The sequence below is a fragment of the Drosophila bipectinata genome, chromosome 3R (assembly GCF_030179905.1).
Source record: "Drosophila bipectinata strain 14024-0381.07 chromosome 3R, DbipHiC1v2, whole genome shotgun sequence".
NCBI classification, from domain to species: Eukaryota; Metazoa; Arthropoda; class Insecta; order Diptera; family Drosophilidae; genus Drosophila; species Drosophila bipectinata.
This window is the reverse complement of record NC_091739.1, coordinates 17,483,650-17,508,131: the sequence shown is the minus strand read 5'-3', so window position 1 is coordinate 17,508,131 and position 24,482 is coordinate 17,483,650. Positions and strand designations below refer to the sequence as shown.

At 43.3% G+C, this 24,482-nt stretch overlaps 7 protein-coding genes across 10 annotated transcripts; 3 read left to right on the top strand and 4 right to left on the bottom strand.

The window, feature by feature from the left end:
- The first annotated feature begins 437 nt into the window (after window positions 1-437).
- On the top strand, window positions 438-2,374 carry LOC108130278 (uncharacterized). Its single transcript, XM_017248664.2, has 3 exons — window positions 438-465; window positions 1,129-1,175; window positions 1,229-2,374. The coding sequence occupies exons 1-3, from the start codon at window positions 438-440 to the stop codon at window positions 2,372-2,374; spliced, it is 1,221 nt and encodes a 406-aa protein (XP_017104153.2).
- Window positions 2,375-2,567: 193 nt separating this feature from the next.
- Noc3 (Nucleolar complex protein 3) lies at window positions 2,568-5,370 on the bottom strand. The gene is made up of 4 exons (XM_017249143.3): window positions 5,249-5,370; window positions 3,565-5,186; window positions 2,881-3,504; window positions 2,568-2,824 (listed from the first exon to the last, which is right to left on the bottom strand). Exons 1-4 carry the CDS (start codon window positions 5,255-5,257, stop codon window positions 2,602-2,604), a joined length of 2,478 nt encoding a protein of 825 aa, XP_017104632.2. The 5' UTR covers window positions 5,258-5,370; the 3' UTR covers window positions 2,568-2,601.
- A 35-nt stretch (window positions 5,371-5,405) lies between these two features.
- Window positions 5,406-6,312, top strand: LOC108130600 (G patch domain-containing protein 11). Its single transcript, XM_017249145.3, has 2 exons — window positions 5,406-5,493; window positions 5,554-6,312. The coding sequence occupies exons 1-2, from the start codon at window positions 5,447-5,449 to the stop codon at window positions 6,308-6,310; spliced, it is 804 nt and encodes a 267-aa protein (XP_017104634.2). The 5' UTR covers window positions 5,406-5,446; the 3' UTR covers window positions 6,311-6,312.
- LOC108130599 (serine/threonine-protein kinase 16) lies at window positions 6,307-7,762 on the bottom strand. Its single transcript, XM_017249144.3, has 4 exons — window positions 7,507-7,762; window positions 6,845-7,439; window positions 6,647-6,781; window positions 6,307-6,587 (listed from the first exon to the last, which is right to left on the bottom strand). The coding sequence occupies exons 1-4, from the start codon at window positions 7,614-7,616 to the stop codon at window positions 6,471-6,473; spliced, it is 957 nt and encodes a 318-aa protein (XP_017104633.1). The 5' UTR covers window positions 7,617-7,762; the 3' UTR covers window positions 6,307-6,470.
- A 226-nt stretch (window positions 7,763-7,988) lies between these two features.
- On the top strand, window positions 7,989-8,952 carry Dtwd2 (DTW domain containing 2). Its single transcript, XM_017249146.3, has 2 exons — window positions 7,989-8,156; window positions 8,221-8,952. The coding sequence occupies exons 1-2, from the start codon at window positions 8,068-8,070 to the stop codon at window positions 8,912-8,914; spliced, it is 783 nt and encodes a 260-aa protein (XP_017104635.1). The 5' UTR covers window positions 7,989-8,067; the 3' UTR covers window positions 8,915-8,952.
- Window positions 8,953-8,989: 37 nt separating this feature from the next.
- On the bottom strand, window positions 8,990-10,130 carry Obp84a (Odorant-binding protein 84a). 2 transcript variants are annotated; one of them, XM_017249148.3, is made up of 5 exons: window positions 9,962-10,130; window positions 9,497-9,709; window positions 9,367-9,428; window positions 9,182-9,308; window positions 8,990-9,128 (listed from the first exon to the last, which is right to left on the bottom strand). In XM_017249148.3, the coding sequence occupies exons 1-5, from the start codon at window positions 10,113-10,115 to the stop codon at window positions 9,034-9,036; spliced, it is 651 nt and encodes a 216-aa protein (XP_017104637.2). In that variant the 5' UTR covers window positions 10,116-10,130; the 3' UTR covers window positions 8,990-9,033. The 2 variants fall into 2 exon arrangements, with proteins under 2 accessions (XP_017104637.2, XP_070137149.1); XM_070281048.1 differs by lacking the exon at window positions 9,497-9,709.
- A 603-nt stretch (window positions 10,131-10,733) lies between these two features.
- On the bottom strand, window positions 10,734-24,024 carry Gld (Glucose dehydrogenase). Of its 3 annotated transcripts, none has more exons than XM_017249301.2 (4): window positions 23,690-24,024; window positions 15,168-15,344; window positions 14,973-15,093; window positions 10,734-12,557 (listed from the first exon to the last, which is right to left on the bottom strand). In XM_017249301.2, exons 2-4 carry the CDS (start codon window positions 15,333-15,335, stop codon window positions 10,969-10,971), a joined length of 1,878 nt encoding a protein of 625 aa, XP_017104790.2. In that variant the 5' UTR covers window positions 15,336-15,344; window positions 23,690-24,024; the 3' UTR covers window positions 10,734-10,968. The 3 variants fall into 3 exon arrangements, with proteins under 3 accessions (XP_017104790.2, XP_070138043.1, XP_017104791.2); XM_070281942.1 differs by lacking the exon at window positions 23,690-24,024 and adding an exon at window positions 23,098-23,126; XM_017249302.2 differs by having other exon boundaries at window positions 11,008-12,557.
- Window positions 24,025-24,482: the final 458 nt, after the last annotated feature.

Genomic DNA, 24,482 nt, shown 5'->3' with positions numbered 1-24,482 from the left:
GAATATTGGATTCAAGCCGCACTCAAGGACAAGACGAATCAGATTGAAATTGCATTGCACTTGAAATGGCAATAATATTAAATTGATGATCGTGTAATACGTAACTTATATTACGTATACGTCATGTTTAGGGTCTGGCTGATGTATGAATTCTGATAACTGGCCAAAACAATGGATAATCCAGAGTCGTAAATCTGCTAAAGCGCAAGCACAAACGAACTGACGAACTGTCATGGGTCCCAGTGGGGGCAGCTGCCACATAAATATGGCAAAGATGCCGCCGACTCCAAATTGGTATAAATTTCTAAAAGCGTTCTAGTCTGCCCGGCAGTTGTTCCTCAAGTGCTGACCAGTTCACAGGTCGTGGATTACCCAAAGGACTCGAAGGATATCTCATTAAGGGAATAAAACCTACTAGCACCACCACTATTGGCATGATGCAAGACGGCTCGTGCGTCTTGGCAGGTAAGTTGGCCAATAAGCCAGGCCGGAGCTGACCCAGACCCAACCCAACTCAAGAGTGACGAGCGATCGGCTGTCCGCCTCATCACTATTACCACTTCCTTTGGAGGGGCGTCTGTCTGTCTAAGTTTTTGCTACCTTGCATATTTACGAGGCATGCGTCTTGCCTTTGGCCCACCAGCTGCCGCAATTCTTGGCAGCCAATTGATGTTGCAGTGCGTTATTTTTGCAATTGGCACAGTGGTGAAGGGCTAAAGTCAAAGTTGCAACTTAAATTTGCGAAATTATAATACAAAATTAATATCAAATTAATTAAAAGGACAAAACCTCTTCATTAATCAACTAAAGTTAGAAATATTTTTATATTTGGAACAAAATTTCCAAAAATAACTCCACTGTGCCCCGCGGCATAGGAGTAGGAAGCTGATAAATAAAGATCGCATTGCAGAAACGTCTAAGACGCTTTATCAGCGCCCAGAATCGCGACGTACTTGGCCTTAATATGGGCCAACAAAACTCTCGGCTGCCGCCGATGCCATCAATAGCTTCTGGCCTGGCGTTCATTTCGATTTGGTGCGTCGGCGTGTCCACAGCTCGGAGCTGATCTTCGTCAGGTTTCTGCTCTTGGTTCGAGAATTCTAATGTTGGCTCGCCTGTTTCTTTCAGTTTTTGTGCTGCTCTGCAGTGGTGGCCTGGCCCAGTTGCAGGTTCAGGTAAGATCTTTTGGACACCAGATTCTGCACCTTTTAATCCCTTTATCCGACAGGCTCAGAGTGGCTATAATTATGGGCGACCCGAGGTGGCTAATGTAGGCGGAGTGACTGCCGGAGGGCGCCTGACCCCTGGTCCATATCCGACAGCAGCTGCTCTTCCTCTGACCCCGGCTCCCGCTACTACTGCCTACGGAGCGGGCTTGTTTCCCTCACCCGCCGTGGGATTCACACCCAGTGGACAGGCCACAACCGCTTTCGGAGCACCTGCCGCCGTTGGAGCCAGTAGTCCGGCTAGGAGGCTACCGACTCCCGCAGGCATTCCCGCCACGTCATCTCGCTCCGGACCTTATGGACCCCAGACGCCGCAGTATGGAAATGCACCTGGATCGGGTGTGATTTCCTCCCGAACTCAAAGTGGAAGTGGCGACGGCAGGGATTACAGCGAAGATGCCGACGGCGATTACTCCGCCATTCCGGGTGTGCCAGGGGTGGACTACCCCATCTATGCCCAAGTGCCACGGACCAATTTCGACTGCTCCCAGCAGGCCCTCCCCGGATACTACGCCGACATCGAGGCCCAGTGCCAGGTTTTCCACATCTGCGCCCTGAATCGAACATATTCCTTCTTGTGCCCCAACGGGACGGTTTTCAGTCAGGAGACTCTGGTCTGTGTTTGGTGGAATCAGTACGACTGTGTTTCTGCTCCCAGCCTGTATGCAAACAATGCCTACATCTACGACTACTCTGGAGGAAGTGGCTCTAATGTGAACGGAAATGTGAATGCCAACGCCTATCGTCCGGCTGCAGCTACAACGACCGCCTTTGGGGCACCAGTAGCCACCACCGGAACTCTTCGGGCAACTGGAATACCTCCTGGCTACAGCTCTGGACGCACCGGTTCCTATCCATCAGCCACACCAACTCCTGCTGCCCAAGCCCAGAGTCCATATGGTGCTGGCGCTGTACTGCGTCCCGCAATCGTTCCAGGAGCTGTGGTTCCGTCGTCCACCAATCGCCTGGTTCCCACTGCAGCGGCAGCCGGACTTCTTGCCACAGCCGCCGGAGCTATTCCCGATAACCAGGTGGCCGGAGGTTTCGGACAACAACAGCAGTCTCAGATCGTGGCAAGTGGCAACCGAGAGTACCTGCCACCGGCCTCGGCTGGACAGCAACGGCAGCGTGGCTCCACCAACGCATAGTTGGAGAGTCCGGCGAAACCTGCAACCTTGGCAACTGCACCCGGTTTTATGGCATTAGTATTAGCGACCCTAGGCTTAGCATCTTCTTAGGTTGTTAGGAGCTCCAAACACACTTCTGTACAATTAGTTATAAAATCCATTTGAAATATACTCGTACCAGTAATCTTTTATATATTTTTATAAGACGCCCTAATTTCAACTTAAAAGCTTCAAGTTTATTATGTTATCTATTGAAGTGCACTATGAAAGTCAAGATTTAGTTTATGCCTATCCCCAGATCTTGAAGATTGCGCTTCTCTCAATAGCGTTCTGTATTCCTGCTTGAATCCAGGCCGAATATACATTTGCCTGCCCTTTTTGAGCTTTGGTTGCCCAGCTTTCGGAAGTGGTATTGTTGGATTAAAAGCCATCTGTGAGCTGTCGTACTGGGTAAACAAGTCGTGTGAGGTGCTGAAACAATAGTTTTGTCTTAATCATATATTATAGTAGTCCATTACTTTACTTACAGCTTTCCGATGTCTGTGGGCAGAGCGCCTTCGCCGGATGCGGGTACTCCGTTGGCAATGTGCACCGCCATGCGGCGCACTGTCGGATGATAGTGGCGGGCCAGAAGACTCAGCTCATACAAGGCTGTGCTGGATGCGTTACAGTACTCGGGGTCCTCCAGTTCAGGATCATACCGACCGGATCCTATGGTGGTGTCAGTGTCCAGCAAGGCGTCCAACACGGAGGTAAGTTGGAAGGTCTGTTTGATTGTGCCCAGGGTAGCCAAGGTACCATTATGCAGAAGATGCAAGCTGCCACTTAATAACCGTTTTATAAATGCCATCAAACGTTGCTGGCTCATGTTCCGCCGCCGTTTCACCAGAACCTCATCCAGGGTGCGCAATATAATGGCAAAGTCCTCGTGGTTCTTGCCCGCAGTCACAGCCAACATGTTGCGATAGAAGTGCTGGTAGAATCGTATGGGATCGATGTTCAAAACTTCGCCTTGACCGGAAAGAATCACAAAAATAGTCTGAATGCAGTGCAGGCGCTCGCGGTAGCCCAGCTCTTCCTGATCCTCCAATATCCGGTTGAGAACATCGATAAGATCGGCAAAGAAATCCAGATTGATGACATGAGCGAATCTTGAAAGAAAAATAAAGTTGAAAAAATATTAAGCCTTAAAAACAGGGTCCACTACTCACTCTGCCAAGCCTTCAAGAATGGCGCTCAGAATTCGCGATGTGGGATCATTTTTAAGGATGCGGAAGTAAATGGTGAACACCATCTTGATGATCTCGGTAAGCTTCAGATGCTTGGCTTGCTTGTTCTCCTCGGCTTTGGTCTCCTCCAACTCCCGGTTTACTTCGGTGAGCTTCTTCCGACGCTTCCGCTCTTTTTTGGACAAACTCAAGAGCCTCTGGCGATGGGACTCCAGTTTCTTTTGCTTCAACTCGTTCTCCTTTTCGGCGTCTAGGTTCACGTTCTTGATCTTCAGGCCCATAAGGCAGGTAATGCACTCCACGTGGACATTGTTTTGTTTAGTTTTAATCAGGTGATTGATGCGTCGCACGATGAAAAGGGTTATTTCAAATCGCTTGTCGTTGGCGAAGACTGTGCGGAAACACTGGTTAATGGCCGTTCGCATTTCCGCGTAGTTGCAGTTGAGCATATAGACCAGCAGTTGGGCAATGTTTTGGACGTAATTGAAATACGGATGGGCTACCAGAAGATCGCACATGCACTGCACGGCTACAGTTGCCATTTTTATGGTCTGTGGAGTCCGTTGGCCTCCTCTCTTGTTCACCTGTCCCGTAAGCTGCTCTAGTTTCTGGAGGAACTTCTTGAATTGCTGCAGCAGGGCATTCTCAAAGGTAACACGTTCCAGCGTAGCCTTGCGTAGTGTCTGCATTTTGGTATCAACCTGACCCACTCGATACTCCGGCAGAATGTCTTTGAATATCTCAGTGGCGGAAATCATGGCCAGCTTCCGGACAGGCATCAGATTGGGCAGCCTGGTAGTAGGGTTTATTTCATCCATCAGCTCATAGAGGGCATGGAAGTGACGCATCTTATCCTCGGGCTTCTCCAGCAGGCCGGAACAGATGATACCAATGCGGTACTTCTGTCGTTCGATCTCTTGCTCACGGACAAGCATTAGATCTGTGGTGGAAAGCATTTTCTGGCTGGGAAGTTCCTGTGGAGCGTCTACATCGTTCACAATATCGTCGTCACTGTCCTCGTAAACCGATTCACCATCTTCGTCGTCATCCTCTTCCTCCTCGTCCTCCGCGTCCCCTTGTTTCTTAACTTTGGGCTTGGGCACATAGTCTACTTCTGTGGTGCGGGTAATAATCTGGCCATCCCTGGACTTAATAGGCAGCAAATCCACCTTGATTTTCTTGGCAGCTTCCTCTTTTTTGCTGGCTGTCGCGTACTCCATTTCTAAGCCCACCGCCTGCAGTTGTTCCTCGTGATCTTCGTCGGCTGCTTTGGCCTTTCGCTTGCGTTTGTTGGCCTGAAGCAACGCCAGGTCGTCGCCGTCGAGCATATCAGCCACATTGTCCAGATCCAAATCGTCGTCATCATCGTTGCCTTCCAGTTCCAAGGGGTCTACACCTAAGGAAGCCAGTTTGTTGTGCTTCTTTCTCTGGGCCAGGTTATCCTTCTTCCTGGCCTTCTGTGAGAATATATTTTGGCCCTGTTCCCGCTTGGAGTGCAATTGATCGCGTTTCTGCTTCTGTTTCTGTTGTTGTTGCTTCGTCAGCGGTGTTTTCTTGGATTTCAAGTGAGCCGCCCGCTTAACGGAGCTAATCTTCACCTTTTTCTAAAGATTTTATAATAGAATTTTATTAATACTAGTAGTTTTTGCTAATTTAAGTTACTTACAGTTCCCATTTTGACTTTTTTAATTAATAAAAAGTAGATTTACAAAATGTTGACTCCAAGTGCCGAGCACATGGGAAGCTAATGAAACTGTCCACTTGTTATCATACAGCAACAGCTGGTTGGGAGGCTGCCAACCTGTTTCAGTAGGTGATTCCCCTTGATCTGGTCCCACTGGCTCCGCACTGTAAATATAAACAAATGTCAGACGAGGAGGAAGATTATATGTCTGATAAGTTCCTGGCTGGGTAAGGATTATTTTTAACTCAGTGACCACCTTATAATCGTATCCACTTTTTCCCAAACAGACTGCAAGATGTGCGACCCAGTCTGGTGCAGAACCGCGGCAAGAAACGTCAAATTGAAGTTCAGAGCAAGCAGGAGGAACACAAGAAGCGACAACGCGAAGCTTCTTCATCAGGAAACGTTAACAATGAGCGCTTGCAACAGTCTCTTAGCCAGCCGCTAACATCGGAAAACAAAGGCTTCCAACTGCTAGCTAAGATGGGCTACAAGGCGGGGACTGGACTGGGAAAACAGCCAGATGCCCGCATCGAACCTGTAGGAATTTCCATAAAAAGCGGACGAGGCGGCTTGGGACGCGAAGCAGCGGTGGCCGAGTTGAAGGCCAAACGCCAAGAGCTGCGAAGAGCTCATCTCCTGCAAAAGGCGGGAATACAACCTGGCGAGGAAATAAGTACGGAAGCTTATAGAAGGCGCGCCACCCAGAAGGCAGAGGAAAGGAAACTCATGTACGACATTAAACGATGCCAGCAAACCTGCGAGTCGTTGGATTTAAAAGAGGGCATTGCAGAGCCGGATATGGAATTCTTTTGGCCACCCAAACCAAAGGAGGAAGTAGAAGAAACCGAGGATGGAGAAGAGCAGCCAGAGGAGGAGGAAGAGCAAGCCGAAGAGGATGCCTATACGCCTTCAGAGCAGCTGGAAATGCTTACCAGCTACCTTCGCACGGCTTACACCTTTTGCTACTGGTGTGGAACACATTATACGAGTAAAGACGACCTGGACTCCAATTGTCCGGGACTAACTCGTGATGACCATTAAAATACAAATTACTTTATAAATTACACATTATTTTCACAAATTCGCAGCAATTTTAAAAATTATTTTACAATAATACATAGTCAAAAACGGGTACAATGAAATGCCTTTAGACGAGGTGGAATCCAGTGAGTTAGCAACCTTGTGTCCTTGCTGGGCGGAGCTACAATCGACCCTCCAGCTTTTGTATCAAGTCGTGGGTTCGTTCAATGACGCTAAAAATGAATGGTCTTTCCATGGGATCGGTGCGCAGCATGTAGTTTATCAGTTCATGCATGTCCTATAAGAAATAGTTGAAAATATATATGAAGCTTTATAATGTTCCCGCCATTTCTCTACCTCTGTGTAAATTGAATCCTCTGGAATGTTTATATTTCCGCTAAGTACAGCCAATGCCACGCTGTCTCCCCGCTCGTAGATGGGATCAAAAGGCGAATGAAAGTAGCACATTGCGTACAAAACACAACCAAGACTCTGAAATTGAGGAAAATTTTAAATTCAGCAAGCTAATTTTAGTCTTTTAAGTTATTTTCTTACCCATATATCTGTTCGTTCATCTATGGTGCAGTACGTCTTCACAGTAAACAGTTCGGGAGCCCGATATACAATGGAACTCCGCTCCTCAGCTTCGTCTTGCAGTCGTTGGGCATCCGACTGACCTACTATTTGAAGGCGCGCCTCTGTCATTGAGCCCAGATCCACGATAATGGGCTCGAATGAGTCCGAGAGACATATATTGGCGGTCTTTAAGTCCCGATGAGCCAGCGGCACTGGCTTGGCTTCGTGTATGGCCTTGAGACCTTCGCAGACGCCCAGGAAGATCTGCAGGATCTGAGCCTCGGGCATGTGGTCCTGTTTTCGAGCCCGCAATTGCAAATGATCCGCCAAAGCGCCATGCTTGTAGTAAGGCAGTACAATGAACAGCGTACTGGTGGTGTTTATGACAATGTCAGCCTGACCCTTTAGTTCGTAGTCCACCACTCGGATGACGTTTTCCGAATCGATCTTGCGGCAGTTTTCGATTTCGCGTAGCGCTATATTCTGGTCGTCGATGCTGTGGCAGGTGATGCGCTTAATCGCGTAGCTCCGGCGTGTGATGGTATTTTCCCCAAGGTCGATGAGACTGAAGCCCCTGCTCCGAGAGACACCCAGAGATTAGATATTTTATAGATAATGGTGAGGAATTTATAAAAACAAACCCTTGGGCCAGCCTGTCGCGAATTGTGTAGCGGGATCCGTTGATATTTAGTGTCTCCTTGCGGCAGAAGCAGCCGCGTTTCATGATTAGCGTCCAACCGAGGCTCTGCATTTTGTTACTATTAAGCTACGAACTTTTAACTTTAAGCCTAACAACTAGTTTAATTCATATACAAAACTAAATAGAAAACAGAAAGCGGAACTGCAAGGTTTATGCAGTGATTGAATTCCGATTGGTACTGATTGTGAAAACTAAATATATATAATGGTGTTTGTTAAATATAGATTTTTTTTTTTAATTTAATAATTCTTAGGGTGTCTGTTTTTATCAAAACCTTTCTTTAGGGCTTAAAGTTTTCTTAATTTAAATAAATAAACACTCGAATATAAACAATCACAAACTTATAACCGTAAAACTGCAGATTTCCCTCCGCGGCTCACAGCTGATCCACGGACAGGGTGTTTCAATTGCCATGTGGCGGCCAGCGTTGCCACCTGGAGACAGATGTTTCCTATCGCGGATATCATTGGGTGGATTTCTTTTGTTAATTCTAATTTAATCAATGACAAACATCGAGGATGAAGCCTGGCAGGATCTCGTGGGCATTGGTGCCGATCCGCCTATCAGACGCGACAAGTGCGAGCAGTGCAAGTGAGTGGTAAAGCAGGGAAATCCCTTAGTATCTCAAGACTCCAATAACACAGATCTTTTTCAGACGTCCAGCGGTCGTTTGCTGGTGTCCCGCCCTTCCTAGTCCCCCGGAGGCGGTAGCCTCGCAAATTGTGATCCTTCAGCATCCCGCCGAGGAGAAGCGTTCCCTCCGCACAGCTCTGATGCTTCAGCTGGGCCTGGAGCCTGGAAAATGTGTGGTGTACAAGGGAAAACGATTCCCGAACCACAAAAACCATGCTGAACTGCAAAGGATTCTGGAGTCCCCGCAAACGCTATTGCTTTATCCTAGCCGAGATTCAGTGCCCTTGGAGGAGGTGGACCGCAGTGCAGGTCCTTACACGCTGCTTCTCATAGACGGCACTTGGCCGCAGGCCAAAGCCATTTACGCTAGCAGTCCAGCCTTACATCGTCTCCGTCAAGTTAAGCTCATTGCTGTGGGCATAAGTGACTATATCATTCGGACCCAGCCCACGGAGGGTTGCCTCAGTACCCTGGAGACAGCGGCCCAGTGCTTGGCTGTGCTCGAATCCCGACCAGAATTGAGGCAAACCCTTGTCCGGCCTCTGCACACTCTCTGCAAGTACCAACTGGATAATGGGGCAGTGGAGCATCAGTCTAAGGAGTTTCTATTAAAAAATAACCAGTACCCCAAACCCATTGGCAAGCGGCTGAGCCGTCTGCTCAACTACAGCAACACTGTCTGCGGTGGCGGTCTTGATAAGGATTTGGAAACGTGATAAGAGAATTTAGACACTGGAGGATTTGTGGATGCTTATTTTTATAACGAACTCGGTGCTCGGCCGTAGCAATATATATAGTTTTGTAACACAAACAACTTAATTTGAATTATTAAAGCTTAAACGGTGGGCTTGTTCCTGGCATCAGTGAGGGATCTGGTAAAGACACACTTGACAATGGCGTAGCCTCTCTCGCAGGCATTGGCATCTTCCTCTGGAAAATAGAACCTATGATTTTATAGCTCAAAAGCAAAACAAACAACTTACTTCCTTCTTTTTCGCAAACCTCGAGGGAGTCTCCAGTTGCTGGCCAAACATATTTACGCACCAAGTCCGCATTTAGCTTATAGTCTGTCATCAGGCCAGATTTCTCAAAGAAGCAGTGAAAGTAGCACTATAATAAATCATTAAGGTTCAGAAACAGCTCTAAAGAACTCTTTAAAAGTACCAACCATGCTCGTTTTATCCTTTTCGTCTGGCAGGGTACCAGTGTTATTAAAAGTCAACACATTGGCTGAAAGATGTAATCAATTAGTATTAACTACATCCATTATCCTTTAAGATAAATCCCCCAGGACTCACACATCGGAGTTATGAAACTAGCATTGCAGTTACGAACGACATCGTCAAAATCTACATAGTCTGCTTCCTTGGGAGCTGGCGTAGTCGTGGATATATCATCCACATCGCCATCGAAGCTGTCATAGTTTATAATGAATATATCGCCATTATCCTTGGCTTGATCCTGAAGGGCCAAGCTCAAGTTTAACAGAGCAAAAATAAAACAGATTTTAAACAAACCGGAAACCATTTTGAACCAACTGAATGCTCTCGTTGCTCGAAGGCTCCCTTTTATAGTTGAAGTCCGGAATGAATTAAAATTCGTCCAGATCATGCAATGCACAGTTACAATAATTTCGAATAATATTTACAGAAATTGAGCGCCAATTAGTAAAGCTTTTCACACAAAAGAATCTAATTTCGAAACTGATTGGACATTTAATGATTAAGTAACCGCGTCTAGTTTAATCCGAGCTTTCAACTCACCATACGGAACTAAATTTTCATCCGCACAGGCCACCCTAGCCTTGTAGAACATCTGGTGCATTTCCTTCTGCACTTCAGGATCATCGGGGACGATATCCTGCCCAGCAACAAAAACTAGATACAACAACGAAATAACACATACGTTTCGAAACATTTTTGACACTATGACTGGTGATTGGTTTAACGCCTTTTATATATACCGACAGTAATCGGGATTCATGTGCTAAGTGTTGACAAATTAATAAGCCCATTAAGTATTTAAACTAAATAGTTGCACTTTAATCGAACAATAAATACATGCAATATACGCGTATACAGAAGTACAGGCCATCGCTCATAGTTGGTATTGCAAATGGACGATAAACGAAATTTACATTGTCAATGGGTTAACAAGAGTTACATAGTTTAAATATAGTTATTTCAAAGACCCATTCAAATCTAACGATAAACTGAACTTACATGCTTAATGTATTCATGTCAATTACATTTTTTCGGTTTTACAGTGGTTTTTAATGGAAAACTTAAAGTCAATTAAAAAAAGTGAACGTTAATCGAAATTATACAGTCGAATTTCGCAAATGCAGATTTTAGACACTTTTAAAAAAATATATTTTCATTTTTTATTTTAGGAAATCTATAAATGTTTTGGAAAAAAATAAATTATACATATTATTATCTTTGAAAAACTTTTAAATAAAATCTTTAAGGAAACTTGCTTAAACTTTGAACTTTAAACTTTTAAACTTTTTTAAAAATTGACATTTTTTATAGTTCGACTGTATTGCCAGTGGGTTACAGAAGTAGGTTTTAAAATAGTCTATAGGTTTACTTATCGAAGACATTAGTGGAGTTTGCGCAACGCGGTGTGCCTAGAGTGAGATTGGATTTAGGGTCAAAATTGTTAAAAAATAGAACATAGATCGGTATGTAAGGTTTTTGGAATCAAGGGGCCTTAATTGTAATTTCGTTTAAATTTTTATTCGCAATCATATTTGCTTGGATTCTGATTAAATTACTCTATGCAACGTCCACGTCGCATCCACGCGTCAGACCTTGGCGCCCCATGCCCGCTTCAGCAGGTAGGCGCCCCGCTCGGCGATCATTACGGCGGGAGCATGGGTATTGCCGGCCGTCACCTTCGGCATTATGCTGGTGTCCATAACGCGCAGTCCCCGGATGCCATGCACCCGCAGCTCGTGATTCACAACGGCCATAGGATCGTGGCTGGGACCCATTTTGCAGGAGCCCGCCTGGTGGTTCTCCGGTCCGGTGTTCTGCCTGACGGCGCACTCCCAGTAGGCATCGCTGCCAAACGTATGCGACTCACATCCCTTCACCACCGTCTTGTCCAGCCGCATGCCGTACTGCTTCAGAGGAGAGGTCTGCGACAGCCTGATGGCGAACTTGATGCCCTCTACCAGGGTCTTCACATCCCGCTCGTCGGTCAGGTAGTTGGCAAAGATACGCGGCGGCTCCAGTGGGTCTGCTGAACGCAGGGCTATGTAGCCGCGTGATCGGGGATTCAGGACAGCTGGGAAGATCTGTATGGCTCGTGAGTTGTTTGAAAGCAGCTCACCCACCTGACCGGTGCGAGCACAGCTGGCCAGATAGCCGCCAAAGTACAGCTGCAGATCGGGAAGATCCGGTCGATCCGACCAGCGTGTGGACAGTTTGGCAGTCACGTCAGAGATGCCAGTGCCTGACATGAGTCCGTCCCGGAACAGTAGATACTCCATGGCCGTGGCCCAGTTCAAGGGTGCCGTGTCCGCATCGTCAATAAAGAAGTTTGTGAAGTAGGCCACATGATTGTGGAGGTTCTTGCCCACGCCCGGTAAATTGTGGACAGTTCGAACATTAACCTGCTGCAGTTCATCCTTTGGCCCGACGCCACTCAAAAGCAGAATCTGCGGAGAGTTGACTGCACCAGCGCTGAGAACCACTTCCTTCTTGACCAAGATTTTACGCATGCTGCCAAACTGATCGCTCACCTCCACGCCTAGGACATTCTTGGTGTGCGGGTGGATCAGGATCTTGGTCACCGTGGTGTTCAGCAGAATGTGGAGATTGGTGCGCATGCGGGCTGGGCGCAGGAAGGCCCTAGCGGAGCTATACCGGATGCCATTTCGCGCCGTCATCTGAGCAATCATGAACCCGGTGGAATTCTGTCCATTAAGATCCTGCACAGAGAAGCCAAGTTCTTCGCCAGCCTTCAGGATGGCATAGGAAAGTGGGGGATTGTAAGGGAACTTTCCAACGGGCAGGAGTCCACCCTTGGCGTGGTATTCTGTGCCCACGGCATCCAGCTCCAGGTTATCCTCAGACTTTTTAAAGAACGGCAGGACGTCGTTGAATGCCCAGCCAGGATTTCCCTGGGCTGCCCAATCGTCGTAGTCCTCCCGATTGCCGCGAATGTACATCATGCCGTTCATTACCGAGGTGCCTCCCAGGACCTTGCCTCGGGGCCAATAGCATCGCTGCTCCATGGAGGACAAGCAAGCCATACGCTCCGGCTCCGTATTGTAACGATAGTCAATATCGCTGCCGATGAAGTTCAGGAACATGGAAGGAATCTGGGCGCCCACTGGTTCATCTCCACCTGAAAGAAAAAAGAGTCTTTAAAAAACCACGGTCTAAGTATAGCTTCTAGTTCTAACGACTCTAATCAACTACATTTTCAATAAACTATCTATCAGACAGTATCTCAATACCTCAATACCTCTCAGTATCTGTTAAATTCTTTCAAACCAAACAATATAATTGGTCATTTAAATTGGTTACCAATATTCGTACACCGGTACCCATAATCCAAGACTATAACTAGTCGTGACACTTGGCTAATAGCAGCAAACTGTCTATTAAGAAGCCGTTCAAACAAACCCCAATTTAACCTTCGGGCAGCTTGGGTGGGCATTTCAATTAGAGTTTGGGACATCTGAGGCACGCTTTGGTTAACCCATGGCAACCTATTAGTAATTAGTATATTGGCCCAATCAGCGTTCTAGAATTTCCGTTTCATCGAGCCCACGACTCCAGTTAATTAAATCGATTCAAGTGGAATCTTTGATTGCCAGCCATAGCGTGGGAGCCGAACAAAATTTTACCGCAAAATCCTGCAGTAATAATTTAACTTGGTATTTCAACAAAAGAAAATTAAGCAAAATAGCTTAAAAAATTGGAGACTATCAGAAATACCGGCTCTGATTCATTGAGTACAAGCGTTATATATGTTCCCATATTGCTTATAACTTGTTCTCCAAAAAAACATTCAACATATGTATGTGTCAAGCAAATAAAAACAAATGCGTTTTGCTGTGCTGTTTACGCTTTTAAATAAGAGAAAACAATTAGCACCAGAACGTCGCATTCTAATTAGTTTAGAATGAAAGTCAAAGCCGTCGAGCATCTTTGCATAAATAATACCATTATAAATCCCCTAAACTACATAGTATTGCCGAAAAAATGTTTTAGCCGAGTGCAACAAACCATTTGCGGGAACTTAAAAAATAGAATAAAGCTTAAAGTACAAAATCGAGTTAGGATTCAAATTTAGAACACGTGGTTGTCCGAATAAGTGGTGCTATTAACCTAACCCGAGGGTCACTCCAGGGGTCAGTGTACCAGGCACCAGGTTAACTTCTTAAATTCTCTAGATATCGTTAATTTACTTTCCGGCATGCTTTTGGCATTGGCTAAATGTGACGAGTTGCATGTCTAATGTCAAGCAAGACCGAATTATGACTTCGTCGGCTTGGCCGAAACAAAAGCCACTTAAGACGGGGAGTTATCTGCTCATACTGATATATAATAAGCCAGGTAGGTAATAGCCACAGCTAATTGCAAACCAGCCTCAGGCATTGTTGTATAATTAACGCCAACGCATTGGCCACATCGAAGTGTGTCTCTTTCGCGGCTTTTGGCTTTTAATTGGTGTAATTAGTGACAAGGCGTAAAAATTGTCACAATATAATTGCAATTATTTTGCGCAAATCTGCCAATGAGGGAGACGAGACCCAGAAAGTAACCCAACCAACGATGAGAATGCTGATAGGGCATTTTTAATGGAGACATTAGAATGTTTTCCCATGCCTAAGTGATTTTCCATAGTCTTGGGTGACTAATAAAGACATTAGTCAAAGATGAGAAAAAATTATGATTGATAGCTCTGCGAATACTGAAAGATATCTTTTCAAAGAGCTGACTGTCTTGTTTGGCGGCATTTAGTAGATAAGCACTTATTATGTTTAAAAATGCTATTTACTTTAAAATATTTCATTAGGAACCAGTCTTAGTAAATGTATTCGAGATTGACAAAAATTATAAATTCAAATCGATTATTTGCATTAAATGAAATCAAATAATTTGGCCCGAATTTCATTGTTCACAAAACCATAAAATTCGAGTTTGCTTTAAAATTTGGATTGCTTTATAATGAAATATAAATTATGCAGTGCTAAAAAGGCTCTTAAGCACAGTTTGCCGCATATTTGCCTTTAATTATGGCAAAGTGAATGCACTGCATTGAAAATCAACAAAAACGAGTACATCCAAAAGCCACCCACACTCTCAAAGCACAAATTCACGTGTTGTTTATGCATCGTAATTCATTCATAAAAAAAAGGCTGTGAACAACAACAATTATCCAATGCAAAAAATGAAGTCAACCGAAACGAAAAAAAAGGTCTTCAGGCTGTGAAACGGCTCCAACCGGAGCAAAATCCAATAAAATGAGGGAAGATATTTGCATGGGCTTAGATTGCCTTCGGGCCGAGGTGGCAGCTCGTTTAGTTTACATAATGCTCGTGGCAGTTGCGGTGGCTTCTTTGCCGCAGTGTTGCCCAAGTGGCATTAGTGTTTCTGCGGTTTCTGCTGCTGCTGTTGCGGTTTGCTATTGTTGCCGCTGTTAAGCTTCAATTACTTCTAAACAAATGCCATATAACGTGCCTCTAATTGCCTGAGCCGCTTGAGCTGGCCATGTTGCTGGCAACATGTTGCTCCTAAAAGACCCACTTACCGGCTTCGATCAGCAACACCTTCCACTGGGGCACCTCGGAGAGGCGAGAGGCAACCACAGAGCCCGCTGAGCCACCGCCAATGACAATGAAATCGTACTCGTAATCCGGCTCCGAACGAAACTGCAATAAGAATGGAAACCATTGGAAGGTGATATTGTTGGCCACAAAAATGTTGGCCATGATTGTCAACTAACCCGTGAGCTGGCTCTTCCGCAGGGGTCCTCCAGGTCGCATTGGGAGCGGATGAAAACTTCCAGAAGGCCCATGAACAGCATGAAGGCACTGCCGCCGCAGGTGGAAGCCAATGTGGGTCCAGTGGGCACGCCCACTAAACAATCGCAGGCTGAGGGGCTGGCGGACATGATAATTTACTGCAACATTATAAAAAAAAGTGGAATTAAAGCTTTAAGTTTGAGAAACGGCAGCTTAATATTGATGGAAATCAAAAGACTTAGAAAACAAACTTCACATTTTCAATGTTGGATTTAGCTTTTACTGGGTTAAGGTATTCAGTTTATGAATCAGATAGGTTATGGTGAAGATATGGTCTTCGGAGGGTCCCATATGGTCGTTCCGTGCATACGCCCCATTTTTGATGGGGACCCTCCACACAATTTGACAAAAAATCGAAAAAATATTGCGTTGCTAGATTTTGATGCAGATTGATGGGGAACCGATCTACAAATCGTTTAAGGTATTCCGTTTAAAAATCGGATAGGTTTTGGTGAAGATATGGCCATCGGAGGGGCCATGGTGTCGTTCCATGCATATTCCTCATTTTTGAGGGGACCCTTCAGAAAATTTGACAAAAAATCCAAAAAATATTTCGTTGCTAGATTTTGATGCAGATTGATGGAGAATCAATCTACAAATCATTTAAGGTAATCCGTTTAAGCATCGGATAGGTTTTGGTGAAGATATGGCCATCGGAGGGGCCCATGTGGTCGTTCCATGCATATGCCTCATTTTTGAAGGGAATCCTCCAGAAAATTTGACCAAAAATCCAAAAAATATTTCGTTGCTAGATTTTGATGCAGATTGATGGAGAATCAATCTAAAAATCATTTGAGGTAATCCGTTTAAGAATCGGATAGGTTTTGGTGAAGATATGGCCATCGGAGGGGCCCATGTGGTCGTTCCATGCATATGCCTCATTTTTTAAGGGAATCCTCCAGAAAATTTGACCAAAAATCCAAAAAATATTTCGTTGCTAGATTTTGATGCAGATTGATGGAGAATCAATCTACAAAGCATTTAAGGTAATCCGTTTAAGAATCGGATAGGTTTTGGTGAAGATATGGCCATCCAAGGGGCCCATGTGGCCGTTCCATGCCTATACCTCATTTTTGAAGGGGACCCTCCAGAATATTTGACAAAAAATCGAAAAAATATTTCGTTGGTAGATTTTGATGCAGATTGATGGAGAATCAATCTACAAATCATTTAAGGTAATCCGTTTAAGAATCGGATAGGTTTTGGTGAAGATATGGCCATCGGAGGGGCCCATGTGATCGTTCCATGCATATGCCTCATTTTTAAAGGGAATCCTCCAGAAAATTTTGACCAAAAATCCAAAAAATATTACGTTGCTAGATTTTGATGCAGATTGATGGAGAATCAATCTACAAATCATTTAAGGTATTCCGTTTTAGAATCGGATTGGTTTTGGTAAAGATATGGCCTTTAACTAACAAGAAAGGAAAGCCTACTTCGGGCGAAGCTGAAGTTCAATACCCATGAGTCAACATCTAAACATTATACAAAATTAATATTTTTAATTTTTCCATTCTATAAATAATTGTTTTAATTGGCTATCGGGCTGTTTAATTTTAGTTTTTAATCATTTCCAGTTGATTAAGCACAAAGCCATAGGGCAAAGTCATAAAATTTTGAAAACCCACAACTTGAACTTCTATTTAACCTTGCCGACTCTGACAAAGACTAAAAATTATCAAAGTAATGCTCCAGCAGCAGCACTGTAATTAATAAGAGTACCCACCGAAACAATGGGCGTCGTCGGTGGTGATTTCAATGCACACCGAAAAACAACGGAAAAAACAAAGCCCAAATGAAATTGAAATCAAAAAAGATACTTTTTATATCTTGGCCATTTGGCAAACAAAACGGCAACTGCCGCCAGCATTGGCAATTACCGAAAGGCCAAACAGACAGATAGACGGAGATTTAGGCAGACAGAAGTCATAGCTCATCATCCAAGAGCTTAGCTTTTGTGTGCTTCTGCTGCATAGTTTCACATGACCTTAGCCCCAAGCCCCAGCCAAAAATGCCTGGCTGGCTTCTCGTTTTCTTTCCTATTTGGGATTTCGAAACCATCTCTTGGTCTGTGCCTAAAACAGAAGCACTGAGTCGGGCTCAAATTACATTACAGTAGCCAGCTCCGATTGAGTAACGTGCATTAAATTATGTCATTTGTTTTTCGTCGGTGGACCGATGATGACCGCTGGGGATCAGGGAGACTTTAAGGCGATTTGAAGGCAGGGGAACCTGATCTGTTTCATGTTCCTTGTATGGGACACAGAAAAATGTTAATTGCACATCAATAACATTGCTGTTCACACTCCTTACTAGGGCGTTGAATTAGCACCCAAATTAAAACCAAACCCATCCCCGAAATCAGTGCATTTTTGGACGACACAAAGCTGACTACGTTTTTGACCTCAATCAACTCGAACAGCTTGAGGCAATTAAATTGCAATTTGCGCCCAGCCAAAAACAGAAAACCGAAACAAAAAATAAAACAAGAAACAAAGCAAAAACCTAATTGAAACAAAAACTGAAACTAAAACCAAAACTAACACTGAAACCGAAAGTAAAACAAGAGAATCAACTAAACAGAGATCGAGAAGATCAAGCAATTGCTACAGTTCGTCTGTTTTTGGTTGCCACAATGGTGGTGCTCGCATCTGACATTTCGAACACGATTTTTCATTCATTTCAATTGCATTTTGGTGTCTTTCGCTTTTAAAGTTGAAGGATGCCATGAAAGTGAGGCAAAGGCAAAGGCAACATCAACGGCAACGGCAAAAAGGCAGTCGGAGAACATACGCAACTCACGCGAGCGTGGAAAATCAAAAAGAGAGGCGGTTGACCTCGCAGCCAGTTTTCCACCAGGCTTGTAAAACTCTGCAACAACCAACAACAATAAAGGTTTCAACAGGCGAACTTCAAACGCCAAGAAAAACGCGTGCAAAAGTCGTGCAGCGATCTGAAAAATTAAAAGTTGTTCGGGACAACTTTTGTTGGCCCAAAAGAGTTTCGACCACTTTTGCGTAGCCCGATGGTATGGAAATTTTGGTAGAGAAATCCTTATCCGAAATTTAAATAGTAAATGTTTTACAATAAAATAGGGTCAAAAAAATAGGCAGAAATATCTGATGCACAATATATCCTTTAATCAAAAGACTTAGGACACGAACTCGACCACAAAACATGAAAATTTTTTTGTTAGATATAAGAGTCTGTATTTTTTATGAAATCTAATGTAAATCCTAATCGCACAATCTTATATGCATGCTTGTTTTTATGTTTATAATTACTCAATTAATAAGCGACAATTGTTAATACTTCCTCTGATTGCAGCGTAATTTCGCCCGGACAATACTATCTTTGGGGCTGCCATAATGACAGCTTGTTTTTGTATTAACAACTTTATCGGATAGGAGGCATGGTGCATAATATCTAGCGCACTGAAGCGATCCGGGTGTCGATTATAACCAACCCGAGCTGCAGTTGTCTTCTGGCGGTTTTTATTGTACCCGTACGATAACTTCATTGATATTGCTTGGCATTGTCTTAGTCGCTGCATTGCATTTGAAGGTTTCTTTCAACTGTCAGTCAGTCAATCAGGCAGACAGTCAGTCAGTCAGTCGGTCGGTTAGAGCAAACTCGTGCTCATTGGTGTGAACAACACCGCAACTCGGTTTTGGGCCTTGTTATTTGGTTATCTTGTTGCTGCTTCTGCCATATGTTTAGGCTTTGTTTTTCGGGTGCTTATTAATGTGGGAACCGTGCATTTATTAGAATAATAACCATAAAGTAATGCAATTTATGCGTGCCACTACAAAGACGCCAGATAAAGGCATGTGATTTTGAGTGAATTGTGTAAGTTTTAGTTTGGGGATGGGGTGGGATTTTGCCCAGTCTCTGTCAGAAGTTTCGAGTTCCACCTGTCAAATCAGTTAACATATCAATCTAACAAAGTCGAACACTTTCTCAAGGCTTTTAAAAAATGTCATTAATCAGCCCATAACAATCTCACATAATTTCAAAAATTTCACATCGATTTTAAGTTAATTTGACTCACCAATTTCCCCAACTTACCTGGCTGAGTAAGCTACGTAAAACTATAACAAATTTAATGGTCAAAACATAGCGGCAAATTGAAGTCATTAATTTGGCCAATGGACCTCCGACTATGAAAACTGGAACGGGTTTACTTTTGATTTCGTGGTTTAACTTCTTTCTTAAAATCAACAAATAACGGTAAACGCGTTAAAGAGTGGCAAAATATATAGAAATATATACATATATATGAAATAAAAATGAAGCATAAAGTTTTCACGTTCGGGCGGTAATTTGACAAGCGGGAGCTAGATGGCAAGGTGTATGAATAATTTAATGAAAAGTCCGGCTAAGCGAAGCAAAACGCAAAATGCAGTAATGCAAATAGATTTGGTCGAAAAAGTTCATAAATAAAACCGGCCACGTATGAGTGTCCAGGTAACCTGGGGAGACCATAAATTAACACCAACCATATCCCCTGCTGGCGAGGATAACGAGCCGGCAAAAGCAAACATTGGCCCCGGACCCGGGTTTCCCCTCTCTGATATTACGCAGACATCGCTCTGGCTCTGGCTCTGGCCATTAGAAATTGGCCAAGAAATCAACGAGTGTGGCAAAATAAAACAACTGGAACTGGAACTGGGGCTAAAGCTGAAGCTGAAGCTAGAGCTGGAAACAGCAACCTGCAACCTGCAACTGTCGGCAATTGCATTTGCAGCAAAACTAGAGGAAACTGCAGCGCAATGTCTGGCCAACTTGGCCAATGTCTGACTCAAAGTCTGAGTAGCTGTTGGTGTTGCTGTTGTTTCTTATGTTGCCGGTCTCATGGCTCTTTGGGCATCTCTTGACTTCCTATTTTCACTTTCGTTCGTCATGAGCGTGTCAGCAACTAGAAATGCAACAACACAACACCACCAAAGACCCACTTTAGGTTTTCCTTTTTTTTTTTTTTAATTTATATACCCTTTTTTGGGTCTAGACTCTAGACTAGTTTCTCCTGAATTTGGTTCTAATTAAAATGAAAAATACAAAAATTAACTTGTCCATTTACTCTACAAAATATTAAATGTTATTAAATATCATTTCTTGTTTAGTTAGGGTATAAAAAATGTTTTCTTATGAAAATAAATTTCTATTTATATATTTTGTAATTTTTTCTTGTTACTTTTGCGTACTTTGTGTTGAATTCAGATCTGCATCTGCCTCTAACTTAGCCAGTTGTCAACGCGACATCAACAATGTGCGAATGTTTTGTGTGAGAATTTGCCGGCCGTTGTTGTGTTGCTTGTTGCTGCTGTTGTGTTTTCATCCTGTCATGCTTCATCACGTAATTGTTAACATTTTTTTAGGCAATATTTAGTTAATGCACTTCTGCTGACGCTGTTAAGTTTAGCGGATTGACGTATTTGCTTAGCAACTTTTATTGGATAAATATTTAATCAAAGATTCTTAAAATGGGGATTTCCTCAAGCAATATTTTTATAACAATTGCCAGTTAAGCCCTTGGTAGTCATGATAAAAATCTGTAAGGCCTGAATACAATAAAATCGAAACTCGTGTATTGGTGATTGCATTTTTATTTGTTTTTTTTTCGTCGTTATTATTTCCAGAGAATTGCAATGTATAATTTATTGAGATGGCATTGGCCGGCACGACTAACGATGGATGTTTTTCACCAGAAACCAGAAACGGAAATTCCAACTAAGCTTTAAATTTTTATTTTTCTTCATGTTTGGTGGAAAGGCAGAAAAATAGCCAAAAACAAAACAGTTTTACATAATTTATTTAAATTTTGTTTTTCGGACGTCTTGGGCCGGCTATTGTTGCACGAACTACGTGATTGAATATTTACAACATTTTGTTGCATTTCGCTGGGCAAAATGTTGCTGCAACCGCATGTAATACCCTTGGAGTTGCCAATTACGTGGCACCGCTGTACTGCCACACAATTAAGCTTCGAGTGAAATTCTGCAATTGCGATGCGCATCATTCCGGCGATTGTCAAAGACCCCAGATGAGAGTTGAGCTAACTTGGCTGAGATGGGCTTTGTGCCTTGATTGATCGCTGGTTACGTGCTGGATAAGGCAAAAAGCGGCAGCAACATCAGATGCTACACCAACAACAACAACACTTTGTTGGCCCCCAAGGCGGATGCAAAAACAAAAAAAAAAAAAAAATAGAAAGAAAAAAAATAAGATAAAAAAGTGGGCAGCTTAGAGCAACGAACAACGTTGTTCAGGAGCTGCCTGTCAACTGGGTTGCCATTTCATGAGTTCGGTTTCGGGGCCTGCAGACAGTAACAACACTTTTAGTTTCATTGCTAAATGAGTGAATTTGTTAACAGGGTTGTGCTATAATTGAAGTCTTGCCGGGATTTCTCACGCTTGTCGCTAGGATAATGTTTTCAGAGACGCCCAGAGGCCACCGATTGTCGATAATGAGCTGGCCGCTCAAGTTGGATAATCTCGGACCGTCTCCGGCAGAATTCATGGAGCGATTTCGTAAACTTTTTCAATCGTCTCAAATATTGCCTATTGCCAATATGCTAATCCCTCTTCTTGGAAAAAAGTCCCGCATAGCATTCATAAATTTGTCCCAATTTTTGGGGAGATTTTTGTCAGTTCACCGTTCGTGGTCGACTTGGCCTGGCAATGTGCCATAACGAATTGTAAACAAATGAAGCCAAAGCCAAAGACCATTTAAATGGCAAATGGCAGAGGCACACAATGGTGGCAAGTGAGAGGTGACTGAGGTACTGGGGGAACGGCAACATACTGAAGATCAATTCAATGCTCAATGCGACCCAAAAGGGGAGCATACAATCGCAAGGCAAACAAACAACAATCGATGGCACTGGAAGAGGAGCAACAAAGCATCCATGCAACAACTATAAACTGTTTTTCGTATTTTCTCTCACTTTTTCACCAATTCAACAAAATGTTGGCAGCAGATAAAGCAGCGACAGCACGCTCCCAAAAACATGGAGACATACAAATTTTTATCTGCCGCTGACATTTGAACATGACTCTAAAAAATCTGGGGGACTCGTGTGCAAACAGCAGTTGTTGTGGGGTCTTGAAGTTTGTACATATTGTATATATATATTTTTTTTTATTTTGGCCAACTACAGAAAAGAAAGCTAAGCGTGGGTGTCATTCGGTCAAAGCACTCTGTTCCATGCCCAATTAATTCCATTGCCCCCCAAACGATCATTCCTAGATATTGATACCTTTTTATTTATTCGCCGGCCACTGTTTGCCCTCAATAAAATTTGATGGATCATCGCCGCCGCCTACTTTAATTTGCAGTGAACAATAAAAAGAAGTACAGAAAACAAACAAGCGAAATTAAAAGACCCTAAACCGAACATCGAGTCTGATATGCAAATCGAGAAACAATCTTGGCTGACGAACTCTTTTTTAATGAGTTCATGCGTAAAAATGTGAGCACGTTTGGGGTGAAATAATTTTTGATTAGCGATTTGCTTGGGAGACATGATTTGTTTTTTTTCGTTTGTGTTTTTTTTTTATATTACTAATATTTATATTTTTTGGGTATTTGGGAAGCACATTTCGATGCAATATTTTGATATCCTTGTGATGAGTAATTTTTTGGTAATGTTTCCCGGAATGTAGGCTTTCATCATCGTTTTAATATCTTTGATGAAAGTGGATTTTCTTTGGGCACTTTATCTTTAATTGGTCAGTGATAACCTCATCCTCAATTTATTTCATAATGTGTTTATGTCTCTCTTGAAAAGAAAAGATACAACCTAACGGATACTCCCATTCAATTCGGATGAAAAGACGAAATGTACTCACCATAAATAAGCGTAAGTGGTTTATATTTTACAATACCACGAGCTTCCGCCGAATTGAGGTGGCGGCTTCGACGAGGGTGGCCGGCTGAAACCGGGTTAATTTCCTATTACTGTAATGCACGTTTAATGAACTGGCATACTGAAACACCCTAGTCTGGTTTGAATGTAATTGAGTACAAAAATCGAACAGATTAGTGGCCAAATGGCTGACAATGGGTGACCGTTTTGATGTGTGTGGAAAATGGAAAAGAAACCAGTAACTAAAATTAGAAACGTGTCTAGAGCACAAATCGTGAGACACATATTGTTGTCAGCGTCAGCCAGCAAAACAAACGAATCGAATTGGAGCTGTTGGTCTATGAAATGGTCTATTGCAAAAAAAAGTGCAACACAATTTATCGCCATGAGCCATCAGAAGACCGAACAGAGTTCCGTTTCTTGGGCTTATGACAATGGCAAATTTTCCAACAGATTTCGAACCCCACGGCTGGCAAATCTTTTGAGCTTCCTCAATGCCAAAAACGGACATGACGAATTTTTGGTTGTGAAAAAAAACCGAATAAATAGAAATAAATGCGATTGCATCAACTTACATTTTCTGCGTCCAGTGGTTGGGTGTCTGGTTTCCTTTTATGCCTTTGATTTTGAATTAATTGTTTATTCCTTATTGAAAATGCCTCGAGAAAATTGCTCAATGGCCCGAAGATGCTACAATGCTTGCCAGTCTTTAAGCTTTAAATTTTTATTTAGCAGCAAATATTTGCAAACACAAACACTTTGGTCAGTTTCTGGCTTGCAATAGTCTTATGCCACTGCCTTTGGGTTTTTATAATATCTATTTTTTATGAGTTAACCTCTGGATCACTGCACTAAAATGGTTTGTATTCTGAGGTCTCTTGATTTTAGTGAACTGCGCGCAGACGCAGAAATTTACCGACTCAGCTATGGGGAGACAAGCGCGAGACTTTTTAAATGTCGAGCGCGAGACAAGTTTCGAGCTTGAACCTGACGAAGCCGAGCTTTAAGTTGGTCTAAAGTTTGATTGTGGCCTAAAGCTAAAGCTTTTGGGGTTTTGGCTTGATCAGAGAGTGGTTTGTCGCGGCTAAGTGTTTGATTTTATACTTAACGAAACATAAATATTTTCGTTTTAGATTAAGCTTTGTTTGCTTAAATCGTTATTTCTTTTTTAATCTTTGTTATTTTTAAAGAGTAGTGTTGGGAAACATTAAAAAACCTTCTAACCCACCCCTATTTTTGGCCAAGACGTCACAGGTTTCTTCAACCACCGCTTTCAGCTAACTAGCAGCCCACACAAAAAGCTGCAAAAACTTCAGCTCCAGAGCGCAGGCGCAGGTTTAACGATTTCCAAGTCAAGAAGTCATTGGC